The sequence below is a fragment of the Thalassophryne amazonica genome, unplaced genomic scaffold (genome assembly GCF_902500255.1).
Source record: "Thalassophryne amazonica unplaced genomic scaffold, fThaAma1.1, whole genome shotgun sequence".
NCBI classification, from domain to species: Eukaryota; Metazoa; Chordata; class Actinopteri; order Batrachoidiformes; family Batrachoididae; genus Thalassophryne; species Thalassophryne amazonica.
Genome location: NW_022986231.1, coordinates 1,092,334 through 1,106,597, shown reverse-complemented (window position 1 = coordinate 1,106,597; position 14,264 = coordinate 1,092,334). Strand labels below are relative to the sequence as shown.

Sequence of the window (14,264 nt, the reverse complement as noted above, 5' to 3'; positions counted from 1 at the left end):
TGATGCACCCAGTGTTTCTTTTTATTCACCTCTTTTTGCTCTGTATGCACCACTCTGCTTTTAATAATTGGTGATTGATCTCTGCTCACTTCCACAGCATGTCTTTTTCCTGATTCTCTCCCCTCAGCCCCAACCAGTCCCAGCAGAAGACTGCTCCTCCCTGAGCCTGGTTCTGCTGGAGGTTTCTTCCTGTTAAAAGGGAGTTTTTCTTTCCCACTGTTGCCAAGTGCTTGCTCATAGGGGGTCGTTTTGACCGTTGGGGTTTTTCTGTGATTATTATATGGCTTTTGCCTTGCAATATAAAGCGCCTTGGGGCAACTGTTGTTGTGATTTGGCGCTATATAAATAAAATTGATATGATTTGATTTGATATTCAAGACTTGAGGCTATAATTGCTGCCAAAGATGCATCAGCAAAGTATTGAGCAAAGGGTGTGAATATTTATGTACACGTGATTTCTGAGTGTTTTTATTTTTAATAAATTTCATGTTGTCAGTATGGGGTGTTGTGAGGATAATTTTGAGGGAAAATAAATTAATTTACTCCATTTTGGAATAAGGCTGTAAGATAAAATGTGAAAAAATGAAGCACTGTGAATACTTTCTGGGTGCATTGTAGATTTATTTTTGTACACATTTTGAATTTTCTTTCAAAGAATCCAGATTTTTTTAATTATGTAAAAACGAATTATTACTATTATTACATGTTTATTTATGATTTATTTGAATGTGGTTAGAAAACAGTATGAACATGTCAGGGTGGAGTACTTAAGGAATCTGTGTCTTTCACACATAAATGTGATGCATCATGGCTAAGATCAATCAAGTGTCATAAAAAAACTGCTACATTATTATAATGTCGGCTGTTTTCCTTCTTTGCTGCTCTGTGGACGTTGACCGCGGGAGTCGCACAGATTTGCAGTAGTAGGAGGTTTTAGGTTTTTTTTTTTTTTTTTTTTACTTCAGCAGTCGTGGCATTACTGTTTGGTAAAAATAGTACAGGTCAGGTTGAGCTGGGCGGAGGGAGAAAACCGCGCTGCGGTCAGTGAATGCCAGAGGATTCGGCGGAGAAACACCAGTGTGGATGGCGGCGGTGATGCGGTTCATCGTTGGACTGTGTGTTTTTAGTTTTTTTTTTTTTTTTCCGTTTTTCTTTTCTTTCTTTTATTTTTTTGGCAAACAAAAGGGTGACTGGCGCTCGCGCCGGTGGATACTGCTACACCGTTTTTCCAGGAGCCTGTAACTTGTTTTTTCGCCTTCTTTGTGTCGCTGGCTGGTTGTTCTGGAGCTGGTTCATGTCGTCACTGACAGGTCTGTAAGGGCGTCGGTGTTGGAAGTTTTTTCGAGTGGGGGGGTCGAGCAGTTCGGTCATGGCGGTGGAGGCTCGGCCGGAGCTGGTCGGGAAGCGCTTTCTCTGCGTCGACGGCGAACAACTGCCTGAAATCAGCGACATTGTTCGGTGGCCGTGGAGGTCCGGAGTCATCCGGGCCGTCAGCCGTCGTGACAGCGACAGTCCGGACCTGACGGTAAGCCGAGCTTCGGTCTGTTCTGCTGTGTTCGGGAAAGCTTCAACGCTTCATTCTTTGAACCGGTGCTCCGGTACTGTTTCATTCATGTTTACAGAATTAATGCACAGGCAAAAAATGTCCAAACTTCCTTCACACATTGATAGTCACGATGACAGTCCACCACAGCTGTGGGACAAACGCCACACTACAAAGGATTGTCTGTAAAATGTGGGATTTTCCAAACGTGTGGTAGGTTTGGAATTGTTTGTGAGAGCACCGTGTGTTGGAATGTGAAGGCAGAGTCTCATGTCTGGCTCCGTGTATTTGCTGGCGCGCAACAAGCCCTCCGACGTGGAAATGGCCATTTAAAAAAAATCCCGCAGACTGAACAATGGCCATCTTGTCTGAATGTAATGTAATATATATTTGTCAATTTGGTTTAAGAGGAACTGATGTCACTTTTAAATGTTGTAGTTTGCTGAATACAGTCAGGTAATGATGGATTTAAAGATTGACAGCATGCAGGTCTGGTCTTTTCTCCTAAGACATGTATTTTCACATTCATTTCACATTTTCACATGCCAAAGCAGCAAACAATGAAATGTTTGTCCTGACAGCCCCTGAGCTGTGAACAGTGGGTTTCTTTTGTTCACTGAGTCTTCCGATCTGTGTCTCTGCAGATAACCCCACCAACACTGCTTGCTCATTTATTTCTGCTTTGTGTTCTCTCATTGTTGAAGCATGGAGGTTATCACATCAGATCATGGATTTTTCAGCATCTGTTGTTCATGTAATGGTCATGATTAAACTTTTTTTTTTTCCCCACAGAGTATTCCAAATTTAAAAAGAAAAAATAGTAGGCCAATCCCAAGGAGCAGATGGTAGGTAGTGATGATGAAGCTGCACCAATCTAGGTGGGTCCAGTGACATGCCCCCCAGAAAAATGTGGCAATTTTTTAAATGCACATATATACACATCCTTGAGTGGAGTAAGCAATGACTTCTTTCTTTTGTTGATGCTGTTGATTCCCTTGTGATATTTTCATCAGTTTTGTGCCCCGACCTCATCAGGTGTTTTGCTCTTTTATCATAAGACGCTCCCAGCCGAGGCAGGCCCACCACAGGCTCATCAGACTAAGTGGTCATTTGGCATTCCCCACTGTTTCCTTTTGTTTCAGCCACAGCCAGTTCTGACATTGTTTTCTGGAAAAACAGTGGTGCTGTATGATGGCTTCTGGTGTATTTTGAATGTCATATTTTAAGTTTAATTTCTTTGTGTATTTAAACAAATCAGGTACAAAAGTACTTGGTGCAGTCGCACAAAACAGTGGAGCACTGTGGCGAGTTGAAAACAATCAATGAATTGACTTTATCTGTTCTGTTAATTACTCACTAGCCTTCAAGTGAAGGTATAATTTGCGTCTCAGTGATCACCACATAAAGCCCTGTATTAACGTTACACTTTGTTGATATAGCAGCTGCATGTAGCTTGTAGTGTAGCTTAAAAATAGCCCTGCTTTTTCAAAGGCATTCAATAGATGTGTGCACAGATTAAGGATTTTTAAGGGTCATCTTTGCAAATATAAGTACCCCTCATAGTCACACACACTAAGGGCTTTGCCTACTTTCAGGGCAAAAGTGTGTATTTTTCGGGTTTGTATTCTAGGTGTGGGAGTCTCCAGGCATGATTTGATTGCAGTTCACTTGTCTGCGATTCTATTATGAAACGATTATTGATGTATCTTTTTTTTCTCAATGTGTGACAAAAACCAAGCATTCCACAAAGTCAGAACTATTCCATTTATTAATCCTATTAGTTGGCCGTGTGTTTTGTGGTGGCTATTTTGAATTTCTCAATTGTTGGCATTGTGGTTCTTGCAATTTTTGAAATCTGCATACCCAAAACCCACTAGGCCAAATTTTCATGCTTCTTAACGGGATCACACACCCCTTTCACATATCCGTCTCACTCCTGGGAATGCTTCGGTATCCCCCAGTCAGAGGTGGTTAATGTGGCCCGGGAAAGTGAGCAGCAAATCTGTTTTATTCACACAGCACATCAACTGTGGATGTTGGTCTCTCTGTTTCATGAAACGGCATTAATAGCGGGCAGCATTAATAGCAGGCAGTGCACCAACAGTGAAAGCTGGAAAAAAATTCCACTCTCCTTCCCTTCAAATATGCACCAGGTGTGTTTTTGATACATGAGTGATGTAAACATATTACCAGAGAACTTTCCACATGTCGTAGTCGCATATCTGAACACCCAGGGATCTACGCAAAATTCTGCTGGTCACATATTTCAATAAAATGTCTGATTTCATCACACATAACTCACTTGTATGGTGCCAGATCCGTTCTGCATTGTGGCAACTGTCATACTGCAAACTCTGAAATTGAAATCAGTCATGCATCTACCATTGATTTTTAAATAAAACAAAAAAAAAACATTGCTTGCATGGGTTAAAAAAAAATAATTAAAAAAATTCCCCATGCAAAACAAAAGCTATTGTGGGTCACCTGGTACATTTACAGAAATTTGGAAAGACCAGCGCACACTGATGTCGTCACAGGTAAGACGCTGAAGTGATGAAAAGCCTTGTTAAAATGTTTTTGTTTTTATGATGTATTGGATCACAAAATTAATTTAATTTAGGATGAGCGTTTAATGGCCCAGTCACACAGCACTTAATGAAGGGCAACGAAGCCCAAACTAAACAAGAAATCTGGACTTTCATTGGCATTGTTTAACCTTCGTGCAGCTTTGTTCCTGATTTTTACCTGTTGAAAAATTTGAACGAATGCCACCACCTCAGTTTGTCTGTATTTCGTTTCGCTGTCATTTTTTACTTTTTTTAAAATCGTTTGCTTAGTTTTTGTAACAGCTTTTTAGTTTGACTTTGTTCGACCAGCTGAATGTTTTCACACAGTACAGAAGCTGTTTCTGAGCGCTGCTGCCGCTGCATGCATATACTGTCGGGAATTACAGTGCAAACTCAGCCTGTTTTTTTAAATCAGAGTGAGGAGTCAGCTTCACTGGGCTCAGGTACCTTATATAGGCCAGAATTACTCTTTTGTGTTGCTACAATTAATTATTTTGCCACAAACAACTGCTGAATTTGAAACAGCAAAAAAGTTGTGTAATTACTTGAACACAGCAGCAGCTCCTGCGTGCTCTTATTTTTATTAAATACAACAATATGAGTGTAGGAATGACAATCCAGCCCTTATGTACATGTGGCAACAGGTAGATGATTCAGATGATTATATAAGAGCTGTCTTGGAAGGCAGAATTCACGTTGTGGATCAGCTGCAGCTGGTGGAATAACTGCACATGGGGAGTCAATGTGCGTTCACGCGGACTAATCAGTTTACTGCTCTGATATATTAAATCATCTTTACACTTCTATTCAGGGCTGTGAAAACTGCAGATCCGCAAAATTTCGCAGATTTCATCATGGGGGAGGGGGGATGTTAGTGTTTAACTCAGTAATTGTAATTGTCACTGAGTTTTTAAAATGTCTATTGCAAAGTGTTTTTTTTTTTTTTTTTTACCACATTGTGCAAGTTTTATAAGTCCGCGGCGGTCCATGGACACTGATCTGTGTGTTACAGGTACAAATTATTGTCCTCAGATCTGCGGAGTTTCGAGGAGAAAAAAGCCTGGCTATTGCGACAGTTGTCCTAAAGCAGGACTGGTTGGTTGCTGCTGCGACGCTGTGTGGCTCCTGCGCGACGATTAAGCTAAACGTAGCATGTTGACATTGCAAACCTTTAGAGTTCTAAAGTTTTTAAAAGAAGAATTGTGCAGCACGTCTGTGTCATGGACTGACGTCGGACAGAGAGAAGATAACAAGAAAGATTGTTTGAAAAGGTCTGATAAGAACAAGAATCTGAGGACTTGTCGCTGGCTTCATCAACACATTTGAAAGATGAAACAGGAAAAGCGAGCTGTGCCTTCAGGAAACACAGTAAGAATTTTTCCTTCTCTGGAAAATAAACGTGCTGTTTAAAAAGGATTTTAGAACCATCATGTGACTTTTTTCATTAATCTAGATTTTCTTTCATTGAAAAAAAAACCTGTGGCTTTGAATGGATTTACATGAATTTACTTACACAGGAATATGTGGCTTTTTTACTATAAGGTATGTCATTGATGTTTTACCATGATTTTCAAAATATTCTCCAAGCTTTAGCTGTGGTTTTTGAAATGCTTTAACAGTCTTTTCAGTCTACATGATTTTCCTGCAATTTACTTGTTCTGAATTATTGCATAATTTGGTTTACAGTTAAAAGGAAAATCATTCCAGGTCCTACTTCCATGTCATATTCTGTTATTTCAACATGATCATTGATGGTTCAAATGAAAGGTTGAATACAGGGTCATTTAAATATGCACTAATTTTGAGATTTTTTGTTCCAGGAGATGTTGAAAATGTATCATTAGATAAAAATTAATTTGGTTTGTGGGATCCCATGATCCCCGATGGTCAAACCTCGGATTCAGGAGGAGCAGTGTAGTTTTCGTCCTGGTCGCGGCACACTGGACCAGCTCTACACGCTCCATCGGGTGCTCGAGGATTCATGGGAGTTTGCCCAACCAGTCCACATGTGTTTTGTGGATCTGGAGAAGGCGTTTTACCGTGTCCCTCGGGGCACCCTGTGGGGAGTGCTCCGGGAGTACGGGGTCCGGGGTCCTTTGTTAAGGGCTATCCGGTCCCTGTACGACCGCAGCAGGAGCTTGGTTCGCATTGCCGGTAGTAAGTCAAACCTGTTTCCAGTGCACGTTGGCCTCCGCCAGGGCTGCCCTTTGTCACCGGTTCTGTTCATTATTTTTATGGACAGAATTTCTAGGCGCAGCCAGGGTGTAGAGGGGGCTGGTTTGGGAACCACAGAATCTCGTCTCTGCTGTTTGCGGACGATGTGGTTCTGTTGGCTTCGTCAAATCAGGACCTTCAGCGTGCACTGGGGCGGTTTGCAGCCGAGTGTGAAGCGTCCGGGATGAAAATCAGCACTTCCAAATCTGAGGCCATGGTTCTCGACCGGAAAAAGGTGCTTTGCCCTCTTGAGGTCGGTGGAGTGTCCTTGCCTCAAGTGGCGGAGTTTAAGTATCTCGGGGTCTTGTTCACGAGTGAGGGACGGATGGAGCGTGAGATCGATAGACGGATCGGTGCAGCATCTGCAGTGAACACCTAGTGACTCTCACACCTCCATTTCATCCCTGTTTTATTTAAGTTTAATGACGATTTGTTTTGGTCAAACTATATTTTCAGTTTAATTTCTTCAGTGATTTCCTCCAGAACTATCTGCCAAGCTAGAAAAATGCTGCATCCTAGTAAGATCAAAATACTACTGGAAAGAATTTGAATAAGGAAAGTTGGGTTTTTCTCGCCAAAATGGATGCTGCGCTCACTGCAGTTTATTGTCTGGAATAGTCTGAGATTGCATTTCAGAGCTTCTAGAATTCAAAAATTTTCATGTGGGTGGTGGGGGGTAATTTTGGGTTTCAGCTTTTTTTGTTTTTCACCACTTTCAGCCCTGACTATGTCAATCATGGGTCACTTTTCTGTGGCTCAAAGTTACTAACTGGGACTCATTTTGCGAGAAAGAAACGAGAATCGTCCTCCGTTTTGTTCACACTGCTCCAAATGCTACACGGCTCTCTGCCGAGTCAAATTACAACCCCTGGCAAAAATTATGGAATCACCAGCCTCGGAGAATGTTCATTCAGTTGTTTAATTTTGTAGAAAAAAAGCAGATCACAGGCATGACACAAAACTAAAGTCATTTCAAATGGCAACTTTCTGGCTTTAAGAAACACTTTAAGAAATCAGGAAAAAAAATTGTGGCAGTCAGTAACTTTTTTAGACCAAGCAGAGGGAAAAAAATATGGAATCACTCAATTCTGAGGAAAAAATTATGGAATCATGAAAAACAAAAGAACGCTCCAACACATCACTAGTATTTTGTTGCACTACCTCTGGCTTTTATAACAGCTTGCAGTCTCTGAGGCATGGACTTAATGAGTGACAAACAGTACTCTTCATCAATCTGGCTCCAGCTTTCTCTGATTGCTGTTGCCAGATCAGCTTTGCAGGTTGGAGCCTTGTCATGGACCATTTTCTTCAACTTCCACCAAAGATTTTCAATTGGATTAAGATCCGGACTATTTGCAGGCCATGACATTGACCCTATGTGTCCTTTTGCAAGGAATGTTTTCACAGTTTTTGCTCTAAGGCAAGATGCATTATCATCTTGAAAAATGATTTCATCATCCCCAAACATCCTTTCAATTGATGGGATAAGAAAAGTGTCCAAAATATCAACGTAAACTTGTGCATTTATTGATGATGTAATGACAGCCATCTCCCCAGTGCCTTTACCTGACATGCAGCCTCATATCATCAATGACTTTGGAAATTTACATGTTCTCTTCAGGCAGTCATCTTTATAAATCTCATTGGAACGGCACCAAACAAAAGTTCCAGCATCATCATCTTGCCCAATGCAGATTCGAGATTCATTACTGAATATGACTTTCATCCAGTCATTCACAGTCCACGATTGCCATGATTCATGTCAGTCCACATTGTGCAACAGCTCTCCAAGGTGTGATCACTCATTTTTAGATGCAGACTAACGAGCAGATCTGATTTGATGCAGGTGTTAGTTTTGGGGATGAAAATTTACAGGGTGATTCCATAATTTATTCCTCAGAATTGAGTGAGTCCATATTTTTTTCCCTCTGCTTGGTCTAAAAAAGTAACCGTTACTGACTGCCACAATTTTTTTTTCCTGATTTCTTATAGTGTTTCTTAAAGCCAGAAAGTTGCCATTTGAAATGACTTTAGTTTTGTGTCATGTCTGTGATCTGCTTTTTTTTTCTACAAAATTAAACAACTGAAAGAACATCCTCTGAGGCCGATGATTCCATAATTATTGCCAGGGGTTGTAGAATGATAGAGTCCAGTCGGAATCAATAACTTCAAAATGAAACACCGTTTAAATCAAATGACACCTCTTTCCAAATGTTGTAATACAAAAAACCCGCAATCGATCAAAACATTTTTTTGTTCCTCCCAAAATGAGACATCCTGCGCTGACATGCAGCAGCTGGCTAAGCTCAGCTCAGAGGTACGGAGAGACATTAATGCCAAAATGTCTGAAAGGAAATGCTTTTGACAAAAACTACAGATTTTATTTATTTTTATTTATGTCCAGAGATCAAGGGTCCAGTGACCAACTTAAAATGTTGTTGACATAGAAAACCTATAAAGCCTACTTTTAGTACACAGAAAATTCACGAGGTATTGATAAGGGAATAGATAAGGAATTGGATCCATAAGCGGAATCGATAATGGCATCCATATCAGTAAAATCTTATCAGTACCTATCCTTAGTTATAAATCAATATACGAGGTCTGTTAGAAAAGTATCCAATCTTTTTATTTTTTTCAAAAACCATATGGCTTTGAATCACGTGTGATTGCATCAGCCAAGCTTGAACCTTCGTGCACATGCGTGGGTTTTTTCACGCCTGTCGGTTGCATCATTCGCCTGTGAGCAGGCTTTGTGTGAGCAGTGGTCCACCCTCTCGTCGTTTTTTTATTGCGAATAAATGTCTGAACGATTTGGAGCTTTGCTGCATCAATTTTTTTCCACAAACTGTGAGAGACCTCCAGGTGGAGACCGTTCGGAAAATTAATATGGCTTTCAGGGACGATTTTGTGGGGATTATACAGATTAAGGAGTGTTACTCCCGCTTTAAGGACGGCCCACAGCGTCTGAGAGCGCGCCGTGCTCCGAGCGCCCATCGACAGGCTGACACCCCGCTGAAACAACCAGATCATTTCCAACGTGAAGGCTTTGTTGATCCGGGACGTTGTCTGACTTTCATAAAAAGGCAGGAGACGTGAACATCAGCACTTTTTTGGCACATTCCACTGTTACAGGAGTTTTTTTCATGGAAAGAAAAGCGGAGGATTGCGCCACCGTGCTGTTCATGGCACAGGACAAAACCATCTCCGTGTTGGTCTCACAGGACGGCTTTGAGATGGCTTTCAGACAGCTGTCGGTGGGTTTTCAGTCGTGTGACTAACAGAGAAATTGTGGATGAGCCTGGACATGCCAGAACATGTCCTGTGAGGCTTCATCACGGCGTTGCTTTGCACCGTGCGGCTCCACCGCGACGTGCGGCACTCCTCCGCACGTCTGTCTCAATGTGCTGAAAAAGTGCTGAAGTCCACGTCTTCCGCAATTCCTGTGCTAGTCAGATGACATACCGGATCAAGACAGCGTCCAGTTTAGAAATGAACGGCACATTCCACTGTTACAGGAGTTTTTTCATGGAAAGAAAAGCGGAGGAGTTCCGCGCGTCGCGGTGGAGCCGCATAGCGCAAAGCAACGCCGTGATGAAGCCTCACAGGACATGTTGGGGCATGTCCAGCTCATGCTCAATTTCTCGGATAATCACACGACTGAAAAGCAACTAGAAGCCGTCTGAAAGCCACCTATAAGCTGTCCTGTGAGACCAACACGGAGGTGGTTTTGTCCCGCGCCATGAACAGCACGGTGGCGCAATCCTCCGCTTTTCTTTCCATGAAAAATCTCCTGTAACAGTGGAATGTGCCGAAAAAGTGCTGATTTCCATGTCTCCTGCCTTTTTGTGAAAGTCAGACGACATCCTGGATCAACAAAGCCTTCACGCTGGAAATGATCTGGTTGTTTCAGCGGGGTTTGAGCCTGTCAATGGGCGCTCGGAGCGCAGCGCGCTGTCAGACGCTGTGGGCGGTCTTTAAAGCGGCAGTAACACTCCTTAATCTGTGTAATCCCCACAAAATCGTCCCTGAAAGCCATATTAATTTTCCAAACGGTGTCCACCTGGAGGTCTCTCACAGTTTGTGGAAAAAAATTGATGCAGCAAAGCTCCAAATCGTTCAGACATTTATTCGCAATAAAAAAAAACGACGATAGGGATGGACCAGTGCTCACACAAAGCCTGCTCACAGGCGAATGACGCAACCGACAGGCGTGAAAAAACTCACGCATGCGCACGAAGGTTCAAGCTTGTCTGATGTAGGGCTGCAGCTATCGATTATTTTAGTAATCGAGTATTCTATCGATTATTCTGGCGATTAATCGAGTAATCAGATAAAAAGTACTTTGGCGTTTTAAAACATTAACAGTCCAGGGCTCTCCCTAAGTAATGGCACAATGTCACTGCGTCATCATGGAGACTGTCAAATTTAGTGTATCCCTTTGTTTTTCTGGGTAATTATTTATTTTTTCACATCTTTACAAGTTTTGGATCTTTCCTAGTGTCAGAAGCTCAGTCAAAGTCGTGACATTTTGCTGAAATGGCGATGGGATGTGGCTTTCTCTTTTTTGTTTTCCCCAGCTTGTAAAATTTAACCATTTTTATTTATTTGTTTATTAAGGTGGTGGATTGGGTCCCTGCATGAATTTCGTTTTAACACTCTCTCTGCGATTCAGCCAGTGCATTTAATTTTCGGCTAGAGGCTGAACATGCAGCCTCGCAGTCACTGGTTTATGTATTATTATTATTTTATTTGAGTTCCCGTGTTTGTGAAGCATTGTGTGTTGCCCAAAAAAGCGAAACACTCATTGCGAGTCACACATAAAGTGCGGACTTCTTCCAGAGAATGTGGCCGGGACAGAGCAATTCCTGGAACGCAGAGATGCAGACACACATTGCTCCAGTAGGGGCTCCAGACGCATTTAAAGCGTTGAGATCAACATTGTCTTCGGCTTCGTTTTGTTCCTCTTTCGTTCCTTCTTAGTTCGCAGGCTATTCGGTGATAAAGCTCATTCGTTCACCTTTTCTCAACGAATTGACTTTTGTACTTTTTCCCTTCATTCAGGAATCACCGTATGCCGTGTGACTGGGCCATAACTTTCATTAACAGAGGGAAAGGCGCATGCTTGAGGGGGTTGTTCCACTGTGTGGGAACAGCAGATGAATAAGGTTTTTCTGTTTCCTGCTGACAGATGGAGGCAGGTGCATAGAGCCAGGGAGTGGGGGTTGGGAATACCCCCAACAGCCTTAAAGTCGAGATTCACTTATTATCATTAAAGACATTAAAAAAAAAATGATGATGGTTATTTAACTAAAATGTTCACTCAGTATTACTGAGTGTCATAGTTTTTCTCCTGAAATTCTGCACTCTGGAATTGAGGAGAATTCCCCCCCCCCTCCACACACACACACACACACACACACACACACACACACACACACACACACACACACACACACACACACACACACACAAAGGTAAAAATAAATAATGGAGCAGTTTGGACTGAAGGTGTTTTTGTTTGTTCGTTTGCTTTCCTCAAAGCAAGACAGAGCTGTCAAATTGTCATGCATGCACATTGGCTGGATTTTTAAGGTAAGGGAATGTGCTCTGCAAATACAATACCGAGGAAAATACAACTATCTGATAGGGACTCTGTCAGCAGATACTCAGTATGAGGGGAAAATAAGTGTGTAATATGATTGGTTTCCTTGCATGCAGCAGGTAGTTTTTATCCCCAACCCACCTGTCATGACAAATGGCCCAATGACTGCTGTGATAGGCTGCAGCACCCTGTGACCTTTAACTGGAATAAGCGGATTGAGCCAATGAATGCTTTGTGATAACAACTTGTTTTTTTTTTCTCTCTTCCTCAAGTAATATGCAGAACTAAGACTGCAAATGTGTATATTCATGTGTTATAAACAAGTGCGCCCTCCCCCAGCGGTGCTGTTCATGGGCTACCACCTGAGCCTCATTCAGAGCCAGAAAACCCTCTGGAGATGTCAGTTGAATAATCTTTTTTTCACATCACGGAAAAATAGAACTAGTACTCTATGCAAAGTCTGTGATAATTGGTCATCATTTGTCTGGTTGATAACTGTGTGAGGTGTGGGTTGTGTTGAGGTTGCCTCTTAACTGGATACACAGGTGTTAGTGGTTTGTTTTCTGGTGCCTAAGGAAACCTAATGTAATCTGAAGCCCGGGTAGACTGACTGGACCCCTCCCCCACCCCAGCTCTCTCTCACACTCCACTGCATGTTCTCCTGCACAGAGCACACCATGTCTCCTGGACTTGACAACTTCCCATTAAACCTTGTGAACACATTCAGATTTGCTGTTCAGAAGCTGTGCAACTAAGCTATATATTTTTTATTTTCATCACTTAGATCCTATGGAATTATCATAGATATTTATGAATTTTCAAATCATGTTCCTGTGGCAAAAGCACATATGGGAGTTAACACTGCCCAGAATTTGTACCTTCCACATGCTGCATGCTCATAAAATGTGGTGCACACATTGTCATATCAGGCTGACCTCAAACTTTGTTGTTTGAGGTCAGTTCAGACTGTGGTATTTACAGTGCACCCGGAAAGTATTAACAGTGCTTCAGTTTTTCCACATTTTTTTAAGTTACAGCCTTATTCCAAAATGGATGATTTTTTTTTCTTAAAATTCTACACACAGTACCCCATAATGACAGTGTGAAAACGTTTTTGCAAATTTGTAAGTATTTCTACTTTATTACATTACAACACTGCTCTTTGGTGTGAATGCCAGGTGTCATGTTTGGCTGAAACCAGGCACCATCCCTACAGTGAAGTATGATGGTGGCAGCATCATGCTGTGGAGATGTTTTTCAGCAGCAGGAACTGGGAGACTAGTCAGGATTGAGGGAAAGATGAATGCAGCAATGTACAGAGACATCCTGGATGAAAACCTGCTCCAAAGAGCTCTTGACCTCAGACTGAGGCGATGGTTCATCTTTCAGCAGGACAATGACCCTAAGCACACAGTCAAGATATCAAAGGTGTGGCTTCAGAACAACTCTGTGAATGACCTTGAGTGGTTCAGCCAGAGCCCAGACCTGAATCTGATTGACCATCTCTGGAGAGATCTAAAAATGTCTGTGCACGACGCTCCCCATCCAACCTGATGGAGCTTGAGAGGTGCTGCAAAGAGGAAAACCGCCCAAAGATAGATGCATCAAGCTTGTGGCATCATATTCAAGACTTAAGGCTGTAATTGCTGCCAAAGGTGGATCAACAAAGTATTGAGCAAAGGGTGTGAATACTTGCGTACATATGATTTCTTAATTTTTTATTTTTCATAAATTTGCAAGTTTGTCATTATGGGGTGTTTTGACTAGAATTTTGAGGGGAAAAAATGAATTCACTCCATTTTGGAATAAGGCTGTAACATAAAATGTGTAAAAACTGAAGCACTGTGAATACTTTCGGCCTAGTTCAAAAATAATGAAGCCTAACTGCTGATTTGCATTGCATTTGTCATGAACAAAACATTTTATTTAGCACCATCCAGATTTATCAGTGAGTTGCCTATAGTGTCTTTGACAGGTACTGAAAATTTTCTGGAAAAATTCTGCACGGTTCCAGAAGATATGCACGAAATTTACCCCAAAAATAGAACTTTTTTTTTTATAAATTTTGTGTGACATTGATATTTAGCATTATCATTTAAAGTTGAATGTTAAAGAAATAACCTTGTATTTTGTCAGTTTATTTGTTTGTGCTTCATACTAACACACAGTAATACATTTTTGTAAAAGTAGAAATGTCATTTCCTAGAAAAAACATGTTTCTAAAGCAAGGTAAAACTGTTGCAAGCGTAACACTGAGAGTAAGTCCTTGATTTATTTGTGTCAAAACCTTAGCTATATCTCCTACTCTGCTTCAATAGAATAATTATATTACTTG

At 41.6% G+C, this 14,264-nt stretch overlaps 1 protein-coding gene across 1 annotated transcript in view; it reads left to right on the top strand.

Moving 5' to 3' along the window:
• The first annotated feature begins 1,082 nt into the window (after positions 1 to 1,082).
• The window catches only part of jmjd1cb (jumonji domain containing 1Cb), a 651,485-nt gene continuing 638,303 nt past the window's right edge, over positions 1,083 to 14,264 (top strand). Inside the window, exon 1 of the mRNA XM_034165192.1 lies at positions 1,083 to 1,525. Within this exon, the coding sequence (XP_034021083.1) occupies positions 1,370 to 1,525 (156 nt within the window). The 5' untranslated portion in view covers positions 1,083 to 1,369. The remainder of the gene's footprint in view (positions 1,526 to 14,264) is intronic.